The sequence below is a fragment of the Hippocampus bargibanti genome, linkage group LG17 (assembly GCF_051943395.1).
Source record: "Hippocampus bargibanti isolate YZ-2025 linkage group LG17, ASM5194339v1, whole genome shotgun sequence".
NCBI classification, from domain to species: domain Eukaryota; kingdom Metazoa; phylum Chordata; class Actinopteri; order Syngnathiformes; family Syngnathidae; genus Hippocampus; species Hippocampus bargibanti.
In genome coordinates, this window is record NC_142750.1 from 8,506,442 (window position 1) to 8,532,152 (window position 25,711).

General features: G+C 42.3%; 1 protein-coding gene across 2 annotated transcripts in view; it reads left to right on the plus strand.

Moving 5' to 3' along the window:
- Window positions 1–25,711, plus strand: part of LOC148885539 (inactive phospholipase C-like protein 2) — a 59,409-nt gene that overhangs the window by 27,321 nt on the left and 6,377 nt on the right. Inside the window, exons 2-5 of one of the 2 annotated variants that reach the window (XM_089019579.1) lie at window positions 9,138–11,624; window positions 16,398–16,601; window positions 17,540–17,615; window positions 23,282–23,391. In XM_089019579.1, the coding sequence (XP_088875705.1) occupies window positions 9,138–11,624; window positions 16,398–16,601; window positions 17,540–17,615; window positions 23,282–23,391 (2,877 nt within the window). Of the gene's footprint in view, window positions 1–9,137; window positions 11,625–15,082; window positions 15,205–16,397; window positions 16,602–17,539; window positions 17,616–23,281; window positions 23,392–25,711 lie in introns of those variants that run through there. The other variant, XM_089019580.1, reaches the window with a different exon arrangement.

Sequence of the window (25,711 nt, forward strand, 5' to 3'; positions counted from 1 at the left end):
CTTCCACTCTCTGTGCTGTTTGAATGGCCGCTGCGCTTTGGATGTTTAAAAATACACACATGGTAGGCGTTTTGGAGAGTGAATGCACTCGGCATGAAGCTCCGCCGGTATATATTATGTGGGCTTTGCACAAAAGCAGTCAGTGTGCATGTCGACGCATAAGAGACATCAACGTAGCTTAAAACATGTACATGGCCCTTCAACCTTAAAGCAGATCTTGTACTTGGATGTGTAGCGAAATCACTTATGTTAGCTTGATTGTTTTTTTTTTTTGGTTGAGGTTATGACAGAAAGCGGTTGCACAGAAATGGGCCCATAAAAACAAAATCGCAATTCAGATTGGTTACGCGACAAAATTTGGATAAACGGGAAACAAAATGGAAAGCATACAAGTGCTTACTTTTTGTTTACAGCAATATTTAATGATACATAACATACATACTGCTGAAATTAAGTTCTTCACTGTATAAAATATACAAATGGCAATTTTGGTACATAATTTAAAGCAGATTCTTTACTTACAGACAGTGTAGGTGTTCAAATAGACAGGATGAACTTAGTACAACAAATTTTGGTACATGCTGATTGTCTACAAAATGAAAAGCAGTTGGTTGTTCATTAAATTACCGTATTTTCTGCACTATAAGGCGCACCTAAAAGAAAATATTTTTTCAAAAGCTGACCATGCGCCTCATAATCCGTTGCGCCTTATCTATGGAAAATGTTTTAAAAAATGTCATTCATTGAAGGTGCCGCTTATAATACGGTGCACCTTATGTACGGAAAATGTTTTAAAATATGACACTAATTGAAGGTGCTCCTTATAATGCAGTGCACCTTATGTATGGTTTTTTTTGATATGTCATTTGTTGAAGGTGCGCCTTATATTCCAGAAAATATGGTACTTAATTTTTTTTTTTGCCGTCTTGGGTTTTTTTTTTGTGTTGTTTTACGCAGGAAGTCTGCTCTGGATGGATATTTTTCTTTTGGACGGTCCTGTAGATTTTTATATAAAAACAAAACTGCGCTTATAAAGAGTACAGAATGGAGAATATAAAAGCCAGTATGAGGAGGGTTCTTTTCTTCGCTGCAATGCAGACTGTTGTCAAGGTCAACAGTCACAGGGTTGACTAAAGAAGAACTGATCCTGTGGTGTCATGCAGGCAGATATATGACGTATAATGGAAAAGCTTGTGTTCAATCACGATTATTTATCATGTGTTTGGACTTGCATTACCTCTCCTGATGATTCTTGGAGTAAAAACTCCCCTCCCTCCCCCCGACAAACACATATTTGTCTTGATTTGGACAACATTTATTAGTTGGCTTTTTGCAGCGGAGTCCTTTGCGATTCTATTATTTTATTGGAGCATTTGCATTTGAGGTAGCGAGCAAGAGGCTCCATGGCAATGCGAGTGGCAGGATGATATTTTGTTGGTCGTCAGCTTTCTGCCCAGCCTTAACTTCCTCTGTCTGGTTGCGATATGAGAGGGGGGGGGGGGGGGGGGTGACCTGCAGGCAGTGTATGGTCGGCTTTTCAGTGTGAGACCTTGGAGTGGAAGTAGGAATGTCAGAGATTGGGCACATGTAGAAGATGGGTGTCACCTCAACGATCCATGAAAAAGTTCCATCCAAATATTGATTCATTCATTCATTGATTCATTCATTTTCCGAACCGTCATATCCTCACTGTGGGTTGTGGGGGGGGGGTGCTGGAGCCTACCCCAGCTGTCTTTGGGCAGACGGGGGACATCCTGTCAGCCAATCATAAGGCACACAGAAACCAACAACCACTCAGTGCACTGTGGAATAGATTAGATTATACAGTAAAGTCTCGTTATATCGATATTCAAGGGAGTCCGAAAAAATATCGATATAACCGGGACTATCGATATATCCGACCCTGTTTGCATGTAATTTTCTCCGTGCGTGCATAGAAATAGTATCGATATAACCGGGACTATCGATATATCCGATATCGATATAACGAGACTTTACTGTATTAGATTAGTTGAGCCTTTATTTGTCTCACAATGGAGAAATTTACATTTACAGCAGAAACAAGCGGCACCATCTTGAAGTAAAAAACAAAACAAGGGAAGGGGAGGGCCGGGGGAGGGAGAGAGGGAGAGAAGGAAAGGGAGTGATGGAGAAAGAGGGAGAGTGGGAGAGAGAGCAACACAAGAAGGGTGTGAATATAATGAAAATATTTGAGTGACAATCACAAGATGATGGGGAGACCAAACAATAACATGAAAGCATATGCAAATGAACAGATGTGAAAATGACAAAGCCCATGTGTCAACACGTTGAACAACAACGTCTCGCTCAGCAGCATCTCTGCGAAACATTGAGTGGCCTTTGCTTGGAAAACAGTTTGGTAAATTCGGAAAAGCACAGAGAACTGCAGGGAAAACACTAAAAATGTCTTTTTTTTTAACATTGTGGGCCATGTCAAATGTCATTTTTAATATCATGCTGGGGCCTGAAATATGGATGACAGGCCACAATTGGCCCTCCGGTTGTAATTTTGATATCACTGATTTAAAAACCTTTTGACAGAGGTGGAAAATGCATAAAATAACCCCAATCATCAGTACCCTGCTTAACCTTCGTTGAATTTGTTTATCTTCGTCAACCCTGCAGTTACTCTGCAACTAAGCTATGTCTGTGTAGGCTCTCAGCCGTCCTCAGTACTTCTTTGAAGGTGTCGGACATTTCGCTCCTCATCCGAAGAGCTTCATCAGTGAACTAAAGTTGTGCTGCCAACTCCTGCTGGTAACGCCTTATATATATATATATATATATATATATATATATATATATATATATATATATATATATATATATATATATATATATATATATATATATATATATATATATATATATATATATCCCTAAGGCTCTGATAGGTCCCTGCTCTAATGTTGGGGGAGGTTGTCGGAGCAACTCAACAGCACAACTTTAGTTCGTTGACTAAGCTCTTTGGATGAGGAGCGAAACGTCTGACACCTTCAAACAAGTATAGATGACGGCTGAAGAAACTTTTTCCTCAATCTGCACTAAGATCCTTGAAGATTTTACATGAGAATCCTTGTGTCCTTTGAAAGGCACATTTTTAATCCCAAATGGCACTTGAAGTGAAGTTGAAATCATTTCAATTCATTTTTAAAAAAAATTGTTTGTAAACATTTAATGGCGATTCCTCATGCGGCTTCTGTGCTCTGGGAGGTTCTCATTGTATTTTAGGGACAACCAGACACATGAATTAAGTGGGTGCCCAGACAAGTGAAGAGGTAAATGAACGACCTTCAAACATCCCCCGCTGAATTAGAAGGACAATAATCAGCGGGAGGGGAGGGGGTGGAGGGTTGCGAGGCAACTCAGGGACAAACAAGTTCTTCCTTGTGCCTTTCCTCGTGTTATGATTTAAACACAGCTTTCACAGACCTGGCATCACGACAGAGTCCGAGACGGCCCGCCTGATAAGAGCTGGAATCGACCTTGAATGGGTTTTGAAATGGACTGTACTCGACGCCGCTGCTCAGCAACACGCCTGCACACGACCACATATGCGCTCACCTGACAGTTTTCCCTGCAGGGAAAATAATTGGCCCCACGGCTAATGGAAGGTCACGGAAAAGAACCACAGTGGCGGCTAGGGACAACGAGGGAAGTGCCGTGTGGGCGGCTCCACAAATGTAACGGTCGGAAAGTAACTAAGTATGCGTACTTTGTTACTGTACTTGGTCCTTGATAACAAATATTTGTATAGTGATACCTTGGTTTACGAACCCCTTGGCTTATGAACTTTTAGGTTTACGAACGTTAAACGTTCGGTTTACGAACAATTTTTCGAGATACACACGGAGCTGCCACAATGAGTGATGTGTCGTTCGCGAACAAGCCTCTTCTCCTGACAAGAAAATGGCAGCCGGCTTGTTTTGGTCCTCTATTCCCCACCCCCAGTCGTCTGTTAAAGCCACATGATTGGTCAAGAACGCAGCAGTGAGGGGGTGGGGGTTACATACAGAGAGAGAGTGAGGCCGTTCTCCAAAAAAAGACAATGTCAGCCGACATTTTTTTTGTCCTCTATTCCTCTATTCTAGTCTTTGGTTAAAGTCACGTGATTGGTCAAGAACGCAGCAGTGAGGGGAGGTGAAATGAATGAAAATAGTGTCGTAATAAGTAGTATTATCAATATAAACGATATCGATATAACGAGACTTTACTGTGTATATATATATATATATATATAATTCGCTATTTTTCGCTTACAAAGCTTTTCGGACGAGGAGCAAAACAGCCGACACCTTCAAAGAAGTACAGAGGATGGCTGAAGAAACCTTTTCATCGATGGACCACTAATGTACGACTGAGAGCTTATACAGATGCCTCATTCATTGTGCAATAATCTAATTCTAACATGTATTTGGAAAATGTTTTGATGCATTTTTATACATTAGAAAACAATTAATTTTCAGGCCGTTCGGAACGAATTAGGGAATTTACATGGAAAACACGTCTCCACTTTTTCTTGCTGTATATACTGCTGTATATTAATGTTTTACTTTTGTACTTGGGTGCATTTCTGAATCAATGTTCAAGTTTTTATTTGTTTGATTTTGTGTCTTTTTAAATGCAAAACAGGAAAAAAGGGGGGTGCGCTGTGTCCCAAAATCATAAATATATCGATCAATCCTCATCGAAAGGCAACAGGCGTTTCAACACCGACGCCGTGACTGTGCAGAGTAGCCAGACCGGACTGCGGTACTCGTGTTTGCCTTATGTGCTTTGACAGCTCGATGGCATTGAGCTCCGCTCTCTGTACAGGCCGGTAATTAGCGAGATTGCTCCTTGTGTCTTTTTCTTTTACAAGGTTCTCTAGAAGCGTTCCATTTATGAGCTGCGTGTGCACACAGTTCTAACAAACGAGTGGGAGACTCCCATTCCAGGCAAGGGGACCTAGTGTCGAATGACCTTCCGGATGGAAGTGTAAATCCATTTTCCACAAAGAACCGGACGAGTGTTGACACGTGTCCACACGATCTAGTCACGTGTTGTTGTGGGTTTTCATTTCCCCTCTCAGACCTCTAACAGCCATTGACACATTAGCAACTGCACTAAGTGTTGGAACGTGCCGCACAATGTGTGGCTGAGATAACTGTGAATTTAGACCTCCTCCCATTTGACAGATTTGGCTGAAAAATGATGACAAGGCCGCTCTTGCAGTGACTTACTGCCTCACTGTCTTCTGTTAGTCCCTTTCAAATTTCATGATGAAAAATGTAATATATATTGATAGATAAACTACAACAGAGCACAAACATCTAGAAGAAAAACAAAATTGCATGTTTTTTACCCATCCATTTTCCGTACTGCTTATTCCTCATTAGGATCGCGGGGAGTGCTGGCACCTATACCAGCTGTCTTCGGGCACGAGGCGGGGGACACCCTGAATTGGTTGCCAGCCAATCGCAGGGCACACAGAGACAATCAACCAGTCACTCTCACACTCAAACCAAACAAAGTACCGCAAAATGCATTGACGGAATGAAAGGACTGCTACAATGTATCCTTTCTCGATTAGGGGCGTTCCTTCCGTGACGTCAGGACTCGTCACCAACTCAAAATCAACACTTTCTGAATATTCAGCGCGAGTCTTAAAACGTAAAATATAGCTATATGCCGTGGAATCTTTGTAAAATACCCTCAGTAGAAGTCATTTGAAGCGATTTACAAATTATGGACACAACTTGTCCGGAGGCGTCGGTTGTCCTTTAAACATACTTACACACTAAACATTAAACATACTCAAATAAGCCTTAAACATACATTCCATACAAAATAGAGCACTGAAGCAACTTATGAACGAATTCACCTTACGAACGACCGTTCAGAACATGTCTTGTTCAAAAGTTGGGGAGCATCTTTAGAGGGAAGTATTTGACTTCTACTCTGGATCCATTCAGAGATACAGTAAAGTCTCGTTATATCGATATTCAAGGGAGTCCGAAAAAATATCGATATAACCGGGACTATCGATATATCCGACCCTGTTTGCATGTAATTTTCTCCGTGCGTGCATAGAAATAGTATCGATATAACCGGGACTATCGATATATCCGATATCGATATAACGAGACTTTACTGTATTAAATTGCAACATGTAATCTCATTGAAAGAGTTACACCGATTCCAAAGTTAAGTCACACGTTCATTCAACGTGTGTACGCTACAACGAAGCAAGTGCGGGCACTTCAACGATTCAAGCGGCTTCTTCATTTGGGCACTAGACAGACGAGCACTCAGTGAATTGGCTGCACTCAAAACACCCTTTTGTGCTCACAATGTCCTCTTATGTGCTTGCCATTATGGCACAATTCTACCGCTGTGCTGTTGCCTCTTATCTCAAAACACATTTTAAATTTATAGTGATCACGTGTTGATGGAGAAACGTATTGATATTGAATGATCAGTATGGTCTTCGGTCTTTGTTATTTTTATCATGGTGAATGACTGGAAGCATGATTTTAAAAAAAAACGGACAAATAAACGGTGGACCATTAACAGCTGTAGCAACACATTCGGCGACTGGCCTGAATCACTTAGCGGAATAACCTTGATGTTTTATATGATTGAGCGGCAGCTGCTTAATTTTCTTTATACCGTATGTGTCACCTTAGATTGCATTAAACTCACCCTTAAATGGACTCCTGGAAATTAAGCCACTTTCTGTTTGAAAAATCCAGTATAAACATGCTCAGTTGCAATAACACCGACCATAAGTGTTCGATATGCCCCCCAACACAGGTTTTTCTCCTCCTTGTGATTCAATTTACTTTATTGGCATTGAGGTTGCACAGCATGTCTAAAACATCTAAACAAATTAAATTATTCAACACATTCGTTCTCGTTCTCAGTCTTCATCAGTCACTTCACCTCCGCCGACCATCCCCAGCCCTCTTTACCGCCCTGTTGCACACAAACATTGTTAGCATAGATCCACGTCACCTCTCTTTCTTCCTCTCTACCAACAGATGCTTCTGTCCATGCACTTTTTGGGGGGAGTGCACTCAATTAGGGTTGAAGGATAGCCGCCTTGGGTTCAATGTGGCAGCTTACGCACCAAATGTGTGATTGTCGCGAGCGGTGGTGTGAAAGAGAGGTGTGGTTGCACCTCAGGGTTACGTCGTGGGTCAGTGAGGTGGTGGTGTTCTCCTCATGACCCATAGTCTCTTGGCGTCATCCATCCATCCATCAATTCATACATCCATCGATTTTTAGATTTGCTTATCCTCACAAGGCGAGCCGGAACCTGTCACTAGGCGGGGGACACCCTGAACCAATTGGCAGCCAATCGAAGGGATCACATATATGAACAACAATCCGCACTCACAATTACACTTTGGGACCATTTAGAATGTTCAATTAACCTGCCATGCACATTTATGGAATGTGGGAGGACACCAGAGTACCCGGAGAAAACCCACGCAGGGATGGGAATACTGTAACATTCCATCTCCGCACAGCCCTGAATCGAACCCTGCATCTCAGACACCGTTAGGCCAAAGCACGAACCAGTCAACCACCGACCCGCTCCCGTGTCTCCATTTTACGAACATTTTACATTTGACGAAAAAGCCGATTGTTGTTTTTACGCTCTGACGTCTTGATGTGATTTGATCGCACCAGTAAGACTCGGGGGAATCTGGAGGGCTCCTCGCCATCTACACCTGTTTTCTCAACTCCCCGTCGCTTCTGTCACGAAATCTGTCGCTAACAAGTTTTGCGGACTACATCAGCGTAAACAACCACGTCGGAATCTGCTTTTTCTCCGCACCTTTTAGCGTTGACGCATCAAAACACATTGCTCAGCCATCATGTCGAATCAAGTAAAATATTCAAGGCGTCTTAGTAGACGGTCTCAGTTGGGAAGACCCATTTACCTTCCGACTGGGTTGAATGATTTCCCTTCACGAGATAAACCTCTAAATGAATTTTTATTCCGTCTAATGCCATCTACCAAATTAGTACACAGGCTCTCAAAATTTAGACTGGGGTAGATTTGTGTTTACCGTCCGGGCAACCAAATAAATCAAGTCAAGTCAAAATTCTTTAAATAGACCTTAATCACAGAAAATTCTCAAAGGACTTCATTTGTCCGCTGTTGACCAAGATTAACAACCACCCCTGATCTTAACCACGAGGAAGGCAAGGAAAGAAAAAAACCAAAAACACATCCATTATTAAGACAACCATATAAAAACACGAGTTGAATAATGCACTATGTCCACTTGTATCACATAACATTGATCTCATTGAATTATATTCCAATTAAACATTTTCATAGGATTATTTTTCATTTATTATTGCTTCGAGGAAATGATTGAGGACAGGAAAAAAAATTACTAACCCAGGAACATCTCCATAAACATGCTCCAAATCATAGTTGACAAATAAGATTCAATTTGACGGTTGGAGCTGAACTCACATGACAGATTCAAAGGCAGTCTCTCAAGTTCTTATTCTCACTTCATTCTTTTGTGTGACGATTTCGTCTCAGTAGTCCGGTTTCCTATAGAACATTTTTTTCCTACCTTTCCACTGAGCTTTACATAGTAATCAGGATGATGTACTGGACTTCATCTTCCCGAGACTGTCGAAGATGGGTGGTTCAAAGGTGCTCCGGTGTGCCTTAAGTCGAACAGTTTTATGGGCCGATCCATCGGATCTGTTCAGGTATCAGATGTTGGAAGGAGACTGTGTACAGACATATCATAGGTGAACCAGTCTATATAGTGGTCGTTCTCATCCCTCTAATCTGCCCTTTTTTAAAGGGGAATGAGTACAATTTTTTATCATCTTTAATCTTAGTAAACAGATCTTTTGGGTCATTTGGCATTTTAAGGCATTTGGAACATTTTTAATTTCCTTGACTTTGACTGATGGTTTTCTGTAAGGCAATGGGCTAGGTTTTCAGTTAAAGGTCGGCAGAGCCAACCATCATTTACCATTTCCATGGAGACAGAACATCCCTTTGAAATGATGTACTGTCAAGCTCTAGTCATGCCAGGTACCAGGTATTTGAACATTTAGCTTAATAGAACTCATTTCCCTCTTTTTATTTACAGGACGGGTCCAAACAGAGGCAAGTTAGGAAAAAGACTGTCTCCTTCAGCTCCATGCCAAGTGACCGCAAGATCAACAGTACAGCGGCATGCATGGCTTTCATGATGGAGGGCTGCGAGATGAAGAAGGTGCGCTCCAACTCCCGTATGTACAACAGATACTTTCTGCTGGATCCGGACATGCACTGGCTCCGATGGGAACCCTCCAAAAAGGACTCAGAGAAGGCAAAGCTGGAGATCAAGAGCATTAAGGAGGTCCGATTGGGTAAGAAGACTCCGGTCCTTCGCAGCAATGGTCTTTCTGATCAGTTCCCAGATGAATGTGCCTTCTCTATCATATATGGGGACAACTATGAGTCACTGGATTTGGTTGCGAGTACGGCGGATGTGGTCAGCACCTGGGTGATGGGCCTGAGGTACCTGGTGTCTTACGGCAGACACACCGTCGATATGGTAGAGCCCAGTCAACCAAGTGTACGGACATCTTGGATTAGCTCAGTCTTTGAGCTGGCGGACATGGAAAAGGATGGACACATTGACCTTTTCAGGGCCACTCAAATCATCAAGGGCCTCAACCCTGGAATGAAAGAAGCAATGATTGAACTTAAGTTCAAAGAACTCCAGAAAGCTAAAGACCAATATGGTGAGGCAATTAATATGGACACATTTGTGGAGGCCTACTGTGAGCTCTGTACACGTCCAGAAATTTTCTTCTTGCTGATGCAGTTCTCCAGTAACAAGGAGTACTTGGACTGTAAAGATCTCATGTTATTCGTGGAGGTGGAGCAGGGTGTAGAAGGTGTAACAGAGAACATGTGCAGGGATATGGTTCTAAAATACGAGCCATCGGTCGAAGGCAGGGAAAAGATTTACCTTTCCATTGATGGTTTTACTCATTACCTCCTCTCCTCTGAGTGTCACATCTTTGACCCGCAGCACAAACATGTGTGCCAGGATATGACTCAGCCCCTGTCCCATTACTACATTAACTCTTCACATAATGCCTCTCTTCTGGAAGACCACTTCTGGGGTTCATCTGACATCAGTAATTACATTCGCGTTCTGAGGATGGGTTGTCGCAGCATCGAAGTCATCGTCTGGGACGGTCCTGATAACGAGCCGGTGGTGTATGTTGGCAGTTCGGTGGCCTCGCAGTTAGCATTCTCCAAGGTCCTGGATGTCATCAACCAATATGCTTTTGAGAGCTCTGAGTATCCGCTGATCCTCTGTTTAGTCGCTCATTGCTCCATCCATCAGCAGAGGATTATGGCCCAACACATGAAAAAGATTCTCGGGGACAAACTTTTTGTGGATTCCCCCAACAAAGAGGAAAACTACCTACCCTCTCCTGAAAAGCTCAAAGGTAAAATCCTTCTCAAGGGCAAAAGACTAGAGCCCAGCTGCACGGAGTCAGAGGGTGATGTGACTGAGGAGGAAGAGGGTCTAGAAATGTCCAGACGAGTTGGAGTCGTCGACAGAGACCAGCTAAACGGCTTGGGTTGCAAAAGACTCCGTCTGTGCCAGGAGCTCTCAGAGCTTGTGTCTCTCTGTAAATCGGTACAGTTCAGAGACTTTGACACATCAAAACGGGATCAAAAATACTGGGAGATTTGCTCCTTCAACGAGGTTGATGCCAACAGGTTCGCCAATGAATTTCCAGAGGAATTTGTATGCTACAACAAGCGCTTTCTCTCCAGAGTGTATCCCACCCCGATGAGGATCGATGCCAGTAACATGAACCCTCAAGATTTCTGGAAGTGTGGCTGCCAGATTGTGGCCATGAACTACCAAACACCCGGCCTGATGATGGACCTCAACCTTGGCTGGTTCCGACAAAATGGCAACTGTGGCTACGTGTTGCGCCCAGCCATCATGAGGGAGGAGGTGTCCTATTTCAGTGCCAATGCTCGGGATTCCCTGCCAGGGGTTTCCGCCCAGCTCCTTCACATAAAAGTCATCAGCGGGCAGAACCTCCCCAAGCCTCGTGGCTCTGCTGCTAAGGGCGATGTGGTGGAACCTTACATATACGTGGAAATTCACGGCATCCCTGCTGATTGCGCGGAGCAAAGAACCAAAACCGTGTCCCAAAATGGAGACAACCCCATTTTTGATGAGAGTTTTGAATTCCAGATCAACTTGCCCGAATTGGCCGTCCTCCGCTTTGTGGTGCTGGATGATGACTACATTGGCGATGAGTTCATTGGCCAGTACACCATCCCATTTGAGTGCCTGCAGCCCGGCTACCGACATGTCCCGCTGCAGTCTCTGACAGGGGAGTTCTTACCCAACACCACCCTGTTCGTCCACGTGGCCATCACCAACAGACGGGGAGGAGGAAAGGCCCATAAGAGGGGAATTTCAGTCAGAAAAGGTCGGAAGGCCCGAGAATACACCAACACCAAGACGACGGGGATCAAAGTGGTGGACGAACTCTTCAGAGCATCGACCCAACCTCTTAGGGAGGCCACAGACCTCAGAGAAAATGTTCAGGTAAGAGTAAACTTATTTGGATCTGTCACGCTCAGCACTTGATGTCTTCTTTATCCATCCACTACTTTGCTTTTTCCTTTCATCCCATCTCTTACAATACAGCAGGTGACAGATAATTGCATCATAAATCTTGTCAGAGGAGTGCGCCATCCTCATCATTAGTGTCCAAGGAACAAGACAAAAAAATCTTTTATTTTCACTGATCCCTTAAGACCAGTAAATGCCAATCTTCCTCCATCACTAAGTAGACGACGTGATTGCAACTTGATAGGATAAGAAAGCCTTTATTTGTGCCACAATAAAGAAATTCCTAATTTACATTAACAGAATTGTGAAACGGAGAAAGTAGAAGACTAAAACTATCAAAATAGATATAAATATTATCAAATTAAAAATGGGTAAGAAGGGGTGTGTGAGTGAGAGGATGTGGAGTGTTCCGACAGGACTTTCACCTTTGTGCACGGAGCCTCGTGGCTAATTGCACTCCATTAATGTTGCGCAAGAAAGCAACAATACTGCGACAATGGTATGCAATTAGTCACTGTATGAATAGTGTAATCATTAATGAGGGACAATTACTGCAAAAGGGAACAGCGCTTTGTTGCTAAGCGTTCAGACAACTACTTTAAAAACTCCTCCCAAATTTGAATAAGCCCAAGTAAACATCAATGCAGGTTATAAGTACATGGCTAATATTTGTGCATGGTAGCGGGTCATTGCGTGGCATTTATCACTAAATGTCAGTTTTTTTGTTCGTTTTTAATTCATGGAAATTAGACAGTCAAACCCTTGATACGTTCCTCCCAATCAAACACTTGCCGCCTTCGCTACAAACAAACTTTGCCATTTCCTTTTGAAATGGAAATTTGTATTTTTCAAATGAATGATAAAAGACAGCGGGAAGTTGAAAAGATCTTCGCGTTCAATAAATAAATGAAAATGCCTTTTAAATGGAAAAAAAATGAAAAAAGGAACCACGCTGGCCAAAGCTTTGTGGTGGCCAGTTGTGTGGAGCCTGCTACTTGGATGTGGATGATGCCGCCGGGCTGAGAGCCAACAACCCAGATGGCAGCAACCACCGCATCTCTGGAGGGTTTCTTCACTCAGACTGAAAAGTAAAGATTAAATCTTAAACTGAAAAACATCCCCTTTTTTGAACCAAATTACAAACATCTGTTGGCACACATTTGTTGTCAAAATCTTTTTTACAGCACCAAATTCATTTTGTTCTGATAGCAAAGCTTTCAGACTTCCTCACTCATTTGTGTTTTCTGTCATTGTTATTTTGTCATTTTTTTTCCAGTTTTATTTTAAATTTTATTTATTAATAAAATATGAGGATACGTTAATGAAAATACATTGTGAGAATGAGAATTTACAGAGGGATTGCCATATTTTGAAGCATGATTGTGGAAAGATGGGTCCCCATGCCTTAATCTAAACAGTGTCCTCTTATAGGCTGATCTAACATACACCTCCTCGCAATGCTATTTCCCCCATTAAGGGGGGTCCAGGGGGTGTGTGGGGGGGCATAGGAAGAGAAACAAAAGAAGTGTTGTCAAGAGGATACAAAGCTTCCATTGGGGAAATGTGGGAAGGGGAGTAAAATGAGGAGCGGAGAGGAGTTTAGGGGCTTAGGGGGCAGGGGTAATTAAAAACACAACCCTCTTTTTGCATTTCGCAACACTGTTGTGGGTTCAAATTGCATAACAACTGAGCCAAAAAACAAATACAAAACTGTTGAAAATAACTGAAGTTCTCTTATTGCACTGGGGCAAGCGTCAAAAGGCGGCATGTGTAATTATGTGTTGGTCTGACGAGCCCTTCAGTGGTTTGAGGTGCTCACCGTGGTCCAGGTTGAGCATACAAATGACTATCGTTCTTCCGCGGGCCACCACAAAGGTGGCAAAGTGGCACAGAATGACCTCCTGGGATGTGGACCGGATTTTTCTGTCGGTCCAGCCCCAGAAGACAGACTGTTGCCACAACGCTAGAACGTGTACTGGTTCTTAAATACTAACACGAACTGGTTGCCTCAAAGGTTGTTTGCTTGCAGGGAGTCTTGATAGTCTTTTTCTTTGCCTTGTCCTTTGCCTCCAGTTTGTTTCTCTGACTGTGATTTCAAATGGGGTGACTGATGACATGCCCACATAGATGTATTGGATATCATGGCCTAAAATCAAGCCGGAAGATTCTTTAGGCATAGATATCAGATCAGACGCGAGAACTGCAGCAGAAATAAAAAAACTGCTTCAGTTAGATTTTTAAACTACTTGTTTGAATTTTGGAGGGGGGAAAATGACATTGGGGTAGACACGTTTGCTACCGTTGATAAAAATACATTTCATACATGAGAGCACAAAAAAGATAATACAGTGATACCTTGACTTACGAACTTAATTAGTTCCCAGACAGAGTGCAAGGAGAAAAGTGTGTATCCCAAAAATTAATTCCCCATAGGAAACCATTAAAATGAGAATAATCCGTTCCCATGTCCCCATAAACCATAATTTTCTACTTTATAATTTTCTATGCCTTAAAACTACACAAAATATATCTTATTTTATGGATAATAAATGTGCTTTGGTATTATAATTATAGAAATAGACTGTACTTTATAATAAAGTAGTTTTATTTACCTTTGTGATGGTCCATTGATGAAAAGGTTTTTTCAGCCGACCACTCCTGTACGACTGAGAGCTTACACAGACCTTTGTGATGGTCGTTGATGGCTTGATGGAATGGAGTGTCCGGTTTCCTCAGCATTAAACACTTGATGAGGAACGTAACCTTCTTCTTTCACCATCTTGAGGAATGATTCCTTGTAGGTGCTTTCTCTGTGATAATTTTACCTAGTTCCTCATCAATTGTGTTCTGTTTAACTGGTTCATAGCTTTTTGCATCAAGTATACAGATGGCTTGTGCGGGTTGTTTGTGGAGCCTGATTGATGGGATATTTTAACCTTGCAGTCTACACTCTGCCTTTGAACTCAAAGTTGAAAGCCTGTCACTGTCGTTTGCCTGTCTCTTTAATGTTTAAACCACCTCCCCTCACTGCTGCGTTCTTGACCAATCACGTGGCTTTAACCGAAGACTGGGGGTGGGGAATAGAGGACAAAAACAGTCGGCTGCCATTTTGTTGTTAGAAGAACGGGCTCGTTTGCGAACGACACATCACTCATTGAGGCAGCTCCGTGTGTATCCCGAAAAAAGTTCGGATGCCAAGATAAAATTTTCATACATTTAATGTTCGGAAACCAAAAATTCTGTAAGCCAAGGGGTTCATAAACCGAGGTATCACTGTACCGTAAGAGCCACAGTATAGTTCCGACTATTGCCAGAGGATTTGGTGTTTGGATTTTTACTGCATTTATTTATTTATTTATTTTTTTATACATATTTAATTATGTATTTATTGATGTAATTATTTATTTATTTTTCTTCCATATCGGTGATAGCTGTGTTTTGGATGCCAACCGGGTCAGGGTGTACCCCACATACTGTCCGAAGACAGCTGGGATATGTTAAAGCGCCACCCGCGATACCTGTGAGGAAAAGCGCATTTGAAAATAAATGCATGGTTAGTATCGGCGATTGGTATCGGAGTTTTCAATTGAGACCGATACCTGAAAATAAGGCTGACATTGGCCCTGCATGATACCGGATACCAGGACTTTGCCAATTCATAACTTTGTCACAGTACCCAAGAAGATTTTTCCATCTTATTTCCTGTCTCATGCAACTTAGCAACTTTACGCATTGCCATGTGGTGATTATAAACTCACTGCAGCTTTGCTTACCTTTTGACTTTAACATTTGCTCCTTATGATGGTCAGGTAAAAAAAAGCACTTCATATTTTTGTATTTTCAAGGCGCTCTTTTAACTCATTCCCTGCCAGATGATGATGCAAAAATGTGTCCACTCCAGTGCCACGGTTTTTGTCATTGTCACTTGAATTCTAAGACCCACAGAATATTGAGTTTTAGGACTACATTAATTCCTAAATTAAATGGGTCTGGAATTACATGAGCTTGAAATGAAATACAATGCAGTACATACATATTGGTTTATATAGCACTTTAACAATAACTGAAGCTGGAACAAAGCGCTAACATGGAAAAAAGGGAAATGCTGCCCCCCGTGGTAAAGAAAAAACATTGCCAGAGGACGTGGCCAGCGCTTTATCAGCACCAAAGCATGAAAAAAATGAATACTTTCAGGAATGGCGCTCTATGTCATATTTTCAATTCCCGAATCAATTCGTGAATGGCAGTGAATAAGTTAACAAGTGTGAGCCATAAGAAAAAGAAAACAGCGATGCTAATGATCCTCATAAAGTCACAATAAATTCTCATTAAGAAAAGAATAGCATTTAGCAAGCTGTCAGGAACATTGCACTTCTAAAATGAAGCTGATTTGTGATGCAATATCAATAGAGTCACGGGAAATGACGCCCATTTGTAATATGACAATTACCTAATAATCGAAAATGAAACTAAACAAGAATGACTAACTGCGCTTGTTCTGCAGCTGCGATGGCGGCAGTGTAACTTGAAGACAAGTGCCATCATTTCATTGTTTCCATTAGACAAATGAGCAGCGCTTTCTGTTTTGTTTTGTTTTCTTCTCGTCACTAAATTGTCTCCTTCAAAGACATTTGGAACACTACCACTTCTCCTAAGTGCATATTACAGGATTTCCCATCATCTTTGGCTCCCAATTACAAGGACAACAAATATCAATGGTATGCACGTTTGTTCTTTTCCCTCCAGAACGCCGTAGTGTCCTTCAAGGAGCTCTGCGGGCTGACTCCAGCCGCCAACATGAAACAGTGCATCTTGACCGTGTCCACCTGGCTGATGAACAGCGAGCGTTCTCTGCGGGTGACCGTGGACCTGAGCGAGACCTACCCCACCATGGAGGCCCAGGGTCTGGTTCCCGAGCTGTTGCGTAAGGTGCTCAATGCTTACGACATGGTGAGTGAGCGTGTCCGGATTCATTTCTACTCCTTCCTGTTCTCGCTCGTCAAGTGAAATACAAGATACCTGTGACCAAATTGCGGCCATGTCAAGCACGCTCCATAATTTAACTCAATCACTGCCACACATACAATGCTGAGAGAAGCGGTTGCTCTTTGTGTTACGGCAAATAAACATTCTACTGGACACTCTGACGAAGGCGGAAGTAGACGCCGAAACATGTCAGGTATTTGGACACCGACAGTACACTGTCTGTAAGATAGGAATCTGTTTTAAATTAAATTAAACATCCTACTTGTTCAATTGAAACAAGAAGGACCATCTTGAGTATTTATTCTACCAAATGCATCGCAAACATGCTGCAGATATCAACAGTGTTGCTGGGCTGCCACCGTAGCGGTCCCAGCCATAGAATTAAAAAAAAAGAAAGGTCTGGCGTCCTGATCGTAAGTACGGGTGGTCGTAACTCGCACCGGTTGTAAATCGGATGTTACCTGTATCAGGCTCTACGGACCGTAAGGCGCGCCGTCAATGAATGAAAAAAGTTTTCCAAATATAATATATGAATTTCCAAATATAAGGCACACCACATGGTTACTGACAGTAGTTGCAAGACCTGTTGTGGCTCAATATTACTTCACATATACAGCACACCGGATTATAAGGCGCAGGGTCATCTTTTCAAGAAAATCAAGGTATTGGGTGCACCTTATACACAAGAAAATGAGGTAAATGAGCGTGGGGGTGGTGCAAGAGGTTGCTGACCTGCCCTCCAATTCGATTGAAGGTCAAATTGATGGCTGTTAAAGTTGAAAAAAATTCACCTGTTGAAATCCCCCCGGCAAGCGCTAGAATCACGTCTCAATTAGCCCCTTCCTCCTGCTTTCCAAAATCAAACCTTTCAATGTCATGTGATGAACTTTCTTTGCGGATAGATGATCCAGACCAGCAGAACACTGATCGAGTCGGCTGATGTGGTCTACGCCAAACTTGTGCAAGCCCAGCGTGCAGGTATGAACGCAAACAAAAGACTGAAAGGAAAATGCATTTACATGTATTCTATTGCGGTTTGTGAAGGTTGCGTAACTACTAGCAACTGATGACTCTTAATCTTTAAGCAAGCGGAAACGCACAAAGAAAGCAGGCGCGTTGAGGGAGGGTTCACGTAAAAGGCCGCACTGCATCATTTGTTGCGGAAGAAACTGACGAGATTTAGAACGGAGATGGAACGCCGGGTGAACATCACTGTCAGGCTGCAAAGAGACACGAACAACGCCATTTTCTACTTGTTCATTTTCACGTCATGGCGGCAGAACGGGGTCACTCGTCTCCGGTGCCTTTTGTTCCTCTGCGCATATCTACTCGCCCACAGCCCACGCTTGACGACGAGCGCCATTGTCAACGGCCCGTCGTGTCCGTGAATCAGTGTTGAGTGTCGATCATGACGGTGGGCAGGTGAACACAATGCACGTATACATATCACGAAAAAAGGGCAGCGGCAGAGAGAAAAGAGAGAAAGAGCGCGCGCGGGATTGGAGAGTGGTCAAATGAATAGCTGTGGTGGCGGTTGAGGTGGGGGACAGAGAAAAATCATATGAAATGAAATTTCAAACCCTATCGGTGTTGTTGCAACCGAAATTGGTCTATAATCGCACACCTCAAATTGCTGTAGCAGCAAGCTGTAGCATCCATTGACTAAAACAGATCCTCTTACATCTCCTATCCTACGTAAATCCGCTTCAATTCCAAGCCGCGACTATTCCACATATGCATCGACTCCTCAAGCCATGCATCCATCCAACCACATACTGTCCAACAGCAACGACCTTTCCGCTGAACAAAGCAGGGCTGTGAAAATGCTGCCCGTGACAGGTGCATTATCATCTGATGGAGGAGAATTTGTGACGTCTCGTATTCTCCGCAATGCAACGTACATTGTCTAAACTACCAAGTGGAAACAAAGCAATATTCTTCGGGGGATACAAACGTCATTCATCTGTCGGCGGCATTCAGTGCTTGAATCTATTTAAAAGGATGACGTTCTTTGACACAGCTTTCTTTCACGATAACAATCCGACTATTATTCGGCCAAACCCCCACGGTTTAAAACTTACGAATTGGCATCAAGCTTTGAATGATCTGTTCCGCAATTATGACTTTGTCTCTGCATGTTGTAGTCTGCGTTTAAACACGTTTCTCTGTTTCATTCGGCCAGTCAAGCGGCGACGCGGTGATGAGAATGCCGAAGTGTTGGTTGATTTAGCTCCCTGCAGGCACGCATGATCGCTGGCCATGACTCACCCGTTTAACGGGAGGCCAGAGGGACAACTGAGACAAAGACTGGGTCTCCTCCAGATGCAGACCTGGTCATGCACATGTGTGCGAGTTCTGATTTTCGTTGTCAAGAAATCAAACGATTCAAAGAAAAGTCTTATATACTTTTACGTACTACCACATTTCCCATAGGAAACCATTAAAATGAGAATAATCCGTACCCAGGTCCCCATAAAACATAATTTTCAACTAAATAAGCCTTAAAACTACACACAATATAAAATGTGCTATGGTATTGTAATTAAATAAATCAACTGTACTGTATAATAAAGTTGTTTTATTTACCTTAGTGATGGTCGTTGATGGCTTGATGGAATGGATAGCTTTTTGCATAGTGTCTCAAGGAGCTCTGGGTTGTACATCTTAGAAGTTGTGATATTGCAACAGATGCAGGGAGACACACTACAAATTTCATTAATAGCTGGTTCCCTTGCTTGTATGTTCTCTTCAAATTGTACAGATGGCTTGTGCGGGTGATTTATGGAGCCTGATTGATGGGATATTTTAACCTTGCAGTCTACACTCTCCCTTTAAACTATCAATAAAGTTGAAACGAGTCCAAATTTCACTGTTTTCTTTTCGCTTTTGTTTTTTTTTTGTTTCAAGCCCTGTCGTCTCCCTTTCGTGTGTGTGTGTTTCTGTTTCTGTTTCAACCCCTCCCCCCTCTCACTGCGTGTGTCCTGCTGTGTGTGTCCCCTCCCTCCTCTACCACGGATCTTGACCAATGACGTGCGGCTTTAACCGAAGACTAGGGGCGGGGAATAGAGGACAAAAAAAAAGTCGGCTGCCATTTCCAGCTCCTTGTTTGGAGCTCCGAGAACCGGCTCGTTCGCAAACGACACATCACTCATTGTGACGCTCCGTGTCTTTCCCGAAAAATAGTTTGTTTACCAAGATTATATTCTCGTCAATTTAACGTTCGTAAAGCGAAAGGTTCGTTAGCTAAAGTGTTCGTAAGCCAAGGTATCACTGTACCATCTTTCGTTATAAATGTGCGGTTTATGTACCGGTATGTAAAAAAATGTTTTTACTTTAAAAATGTACTGGGTGAGGCTTATAATCAGGTACGCTTTATCGTCCGGAAATTACGGTAAGGTCCTCTTGTGGAGGTAGCAACGTTTCCCTACCGATCCACAACAATTATTAGTCGCATAAGCTTCCTATTGAGGCTTCTTACATCCCGCATGCTCCAACCCATCTGCCTCACGCTGCCGCTTAGCTTAGCTCAAAGGCCCAATTTAATGAAGGGTGGAGGTGGGGTGGGGGGGGGTGCCTTTTTGTGATCTAAGCCTCGGAATGCCTCGCCGCACGAGATGATGTTTATGGCTTAAAAGACCAATTACACAATCGGCTGTGATAGCGCACGTCCATTTCTCGCTTTGGAGCGCCTACTGAGTTTCGCCGAAGGTCAAAATGGCTTGGAGTTGTGGTTCGGTGTCATCCATTTTGTGGTATTCAGTTGTATTCCTCGATTAGTACTAGAATCTAGTACTAGTATCAGATCAGTACTCACCGCTCAGTTCTTGAGTCATATTTTTTTACTTACTACGTCAAGTTATTATTTAGAAAACTGCTTTTTACTTGCATCACAATAATAATGTTCATGTTCCTTGGTACATATCCAATTATTTGCCTTATTACTGTCACGTTTTGGTTTGCAGCCAAAGGGTGGCACTGTAGGGCCATGGTTGCAGCTGCATAGGTGTGGGTTGTTTTAATCAGTGGCAGTTAAAAGGTCATTGTTTGTTTTATCTGGTCCTGGTGTACTTCTGGTTTTATTTGCTACTTTGGATGTTTCTTTTCTGATGATTTTGTTCCTGCTGACTTTATTTAATAGAATTTGTCAAATATACCATGCTTCCCCCCCCTGCCTGCTTTTTTGGGGTCCGCCATCACCATCACTTTACAAATCTTGACAATTACCTCAAACTGAGTTGGGATGTAGCCCTTTTTGGATTGGATTGGATTGGATTTGCCTTTATTAGTCTCGCAGTTGAGAAATTTACATTTTCTAGATCACTATAACATGTATAAGAACAATAAAGAATTGCTTAATTGGTTTATATTAACCTGTTTGTGCTTTCGGACATCAACCCCTACTCGCAAGGTATAACAGTGGAGCCAAGGTTGCAGCCATACCTAATGGTTCAGCCGTAGAGCCGTTGGTGAGGCGTTGGCCCCCTGCCAAGACCAACTCCCAACCCAAGCCCCTCCCCTGCTTATCACGCTGGTTCGAGGCCACCTGATAGCGATTCCATTAAGACAGAAATCCCAGGGATAAAGATGCCCACTCTGCATCTGGCTTTTATGAAGGTCATTGTTGGCTAGTTCAACAACAGCCTAGTGATCACATTCTGGAATGTAATCTGTCGAAACGTAGCGCCCCCCTCGCCCCCATCCCTCAACTTTCAACCTCTCAAACCCCATTTTTGATTGGGTGTTTTTCCACAGACAAATGCACCCTCACCGCGATGTTGTAACATTGCCACGGTGACACACTTTGATGGACTGGCACCTGAGTGACATTTAAAGAGTAGGATAAATACTTAAGGAGGCTCAATGGTGACCAACTTATCTCTTGTCGCCGTCGGTGTAGTCATATTCATGAACAATTACGTTATTGATCAGTTTAGTCTCGAACCCTGTTAAATCATCAGCAAGGTCTGACAGATAGATATTCGAAGACATATTCTGAGCTTTGTGTTCAGTTGTTGGGATTACAATTGGCAGTGGTGATGTATGATATTGAAGACTAAAAGTGAGGGTTGTTTTGTTGCATTTTGAAATATAGAATGTACTTACCCTGTTTTGATCATTAGATGGTAAAGTTAAAAAAAATTACAATGAAATCAAAATAAAGCATTAAAGGACAACCGACGTCTCCGGACAAGTTGTGTCCATTATTTGTAAAATCGCTTCAAATGACTTCTTCTGAGCGTATTTTGCAAAGATTCCACCGCATATAGCTATATTTTACATTTTAAGATTCGTGCTGAATATTCCGGAAGTCTTGTTTTTGAGATGGTGACGAGTCCTCACCCTACGTCACTGAAGGAACGCCCCTGACTGAGAAAGGACATTTTGCGGTACTTTGTTTGGTCTGAAAACTTCGTGTTGATCCGTGTTGATGACGAAATTAGAAGGTAAACACATAAATAACGCAATGGTGAATCGTATGTTACACTGAGACAACTCTTTGATATTTGTTGAAAAAAAATCCAAACTGCAAAACAAAACATTTTCAACAACAGCATTTGTCTTGAGCAATCAAAACGACCCAGAGAACCTTCTTTAATCGATTGCAAACATTTATACTTTCCTCTTCAGAACTATTTGAATCATATTCATAACTAGATGAGTAACAAGAAATCATATTCTCCGAATCTGAAGCCATTGTTTTGATTCTCGAGCAAGGCAAGACGTCTTGCGAGAACTTCTGAAACTGGGCACTTCCGGTTTCAAATCGAAGTACTTTTTAGACACTTTAAGTCATTTTTATTGGTGTTTTGCATCTGACTAAAAATATCATACTGCGTGTTTTGGGTATTTTAGATGCTATAAAACGTTTTTCTGATGTCAGTTAGGAAACAAAAATGTGACGTCGGTTGTCCTATAAGCTTCATCACATTTGCTGTGACATGCAGGGGGCACATGCACACATACCACCAAATAATACTACTCCGACTACAAGTACTGAATAGTATGCAAATAATTTCATGTATGAATCATTCCCAAGCTGCAGATATGTATCATCTTTATTCTCGAAATGCACACCCATATTTTAGCCATAACCACAGTAGATGAATTGAAGTACTTTAACTCATTCACTGCCATTCACAAATTTATATGGGAATAGAAAATATGACGTAGAGCGGCATTGCCCAATTATTTCGGGGTTTGTTTGTTTTTCTTGTTTGGGTGCCGATAAAAAGCTGGCCTTGGCCTCTGGCAATGTTTTCCCTTCCAAAAGGGGGCAGTAATTCCCTTTTTCTATGTTAGAGCAGTGTTGCAGCTTCAGCTATTGTTAAGCACTATATAAACCAGTCTGTATGCATTGCATTGTATTTTGGACTCATTCAAGCTCAGATAACTACAGGCCCATATAATTTAGGAATTAACTATTTCTTTCTGATGAAAGAAGAGAGTATGAGGTTTCTTCCGCTGCATTAAATGTTTATCTAGTCCTAAAATTCTACGGGTCCTGGAATTCGGGTGACATTGACAAAACAAACCCTGGCACTGGAGTGGACACATTTTTGCACATCGTCTGGCAGTGAATGAGTTTAATATGTGAAACGCATGAAAACAGATATCTGATCACATGCTCCCACTGATGTCTGCAGGTCTGGACTTCCACGAGGACCTGCATCGCATTGGAGCAAAGGAGGGTCTGAAGGGTCGCAAACTTCAGAAAGCCATGGAGAGCTACGCATGGAACATCACCGTGCTCAAGGTTACTGATGCATTACATACACGGGGCTTGCTTGTCATTCCTCATAAAATCGTGCGAAGGACAATTCCCCTTTGCTTCTCGTGTGTAATTTATGAAAAGATGAAGCTCCACATCATGCACGGGGACCCCCCACTCGGCTAAATGGATATTTTTAGCCCTGCATCCTCATGATCATTTAGTATTAAGTGAAGGAGCTTCCTTGGATTAACTGCGTTCATTTTAGTTGGATGAGAAGGTTTCTTCAGCCGTCATCTGTACAAAAGTGAAGGTTTCGGACGTTTCGCCTCCTATCCAAGAGACTTCGTCAGCGAACTAAAGTCTGACTGGTCGTATCGGCCCCATTTATATATCCCTAATGTCCAGACCTAGTGGCGCCGGACACAGCTATGATAGGTCCCTACTCTCAGGTTGGGGGGGCGCGGGACCCCCCCCTGTGGCCCCACTGATTGTTCCTACATTCCTGACTAACGATTGGCCTATTACCCCCACTCCCCCCGGTATCACCTCATCAGCATAACGACCCTCATCAGCATTGCGAAAGTTGCCTAACCTGTTTTGCCTGAGCAGGCTATTGTATGAACGATCCAAATTGAACCTCACACCACCCGACCGGTTTAATGAAGGATTTTGTTGTTTTATAAGAATCGCCTCTTTTACCCCCCTTTCAAACCATCTATGTTCTTTCGCTAAGATTTTAACGTCATTGTCGTCAAATGAGTGGTTGCTAGCTTTTAGGTGCAAATGTACTGCCGATTGAGGCCCACTAGTATTATCCCTGCGATGTTGATAAAGTCTTTTTTTGAGAATTTGTTGAGTCTCCCCAATGTACTGCTCTTTACAATTTTCATTCTTACAATGTATGGAATAAACTACATGACTTTGTTTTTCATTTGGTAGCCTATCTTTTGGATGCACTAATTTTTGCCTTAACGTGTTTATCGGTTTGAAATAAGTAGGAATTTTATGTTGCCAAAGGACTCTTTGTAATTTTTCAGAAACTCCTGCAATGTACGGTACTGCTACTCCTCTCCTTTTAGAATCTTGAGAATTATTGGTTTCGTTCGCTATTCTTTCTTTCTGACATTTGTTGAATGACCACTGAGGGTACCCACAGTTAGTGAGTGCTCTCCTGATATGTTTTGACTCCTTTTCTCTACCTTCAGTGCTAGTTGGTATTAGTTTAGCCCTATGCTGGAGGGTTCTGATAACTCCTAGTTTATGTTGTAAAGGGTGGTTAGAGTCAAAAAGTAAGTATTGGTCAGTGTGCGTAGCCTTCCTAAAGACTTCTGTTTTTAGCGCTCTGTCCTCTTTTATAATTACTTTACAATCCAAGAAGGCTAGTTGGTTCTCTTGAATGTCCTCACGAGTAAATTTAATGTTGAAGTCTACAGAGTTGAGATGATCTGTGAAGGATTGAATTTCTTTCAGTCTTTAGGAAGGCTACGCACACTGACCAATACTTACTTTTTGACTCTAACCACCCTTTACAACATAAACTAGGAGTTATCAGAACCCTCCAGCATAGGGCTAAACTAATACCAACTAGCACTGAAGGTAGAGAAAAGGAGTCAAAACATATCAGGAGAGCACTCACTAACTGTGGGTACCCTCAGTGGTCATTCAACAAATGTCAGAAAGAAAGAATAGCGAACGAAACCAATAATTCTCAAGATTCTAAAAGGAGAGGAGTAGCAGTACCGTACATTGCAGGAGTTTCTGAAAAATTACAAAGAGTCCTTTGGCAACATAAAATTCCTACTTATTTCAAACCGATAAACACGTTAAGGCAAAAATTAGTGCATCCAAAAGATAGGCTACCAAATGAAAAACAAAGTAATGTAGTTTATTCCATACATTGTAAGAATGAAAATTGTAAAGAGCAGTACATTGGGGAGACTCAACAAATTCTCAAAAAAAGACTTTATCAACATCGCAGGGATAATACTAGTGGGCCTCAATCGGCAGTACATTTGCACCTAAAAGCTACTAACCACTCATTTGACGACAATGACGTTAAAATCTTAGCGAAAGAACATAGATGGTTTGAAAGGGGGGTAAAAGAGGCGATTCTTATAAAACAACAAAATCCTTCATTAAACCGGTCGGGTGGTGTGAGGTTCAATTTGGATCGTTCATACAATAGCCTGCTCAGGCAAAACAGGTTAGGCAACTTTCGCAATGCTGATGAGGGTCGTTATGCTGATGAGGTGATACCGGGGGGAGTTTTTGGGGCGCAACTGGCATGTCTGAAGAACGTTCTTGATTTTTTGTATCAATCGTATGCACATATAGGCTTATTTTTATCCTGGAGACACAATTT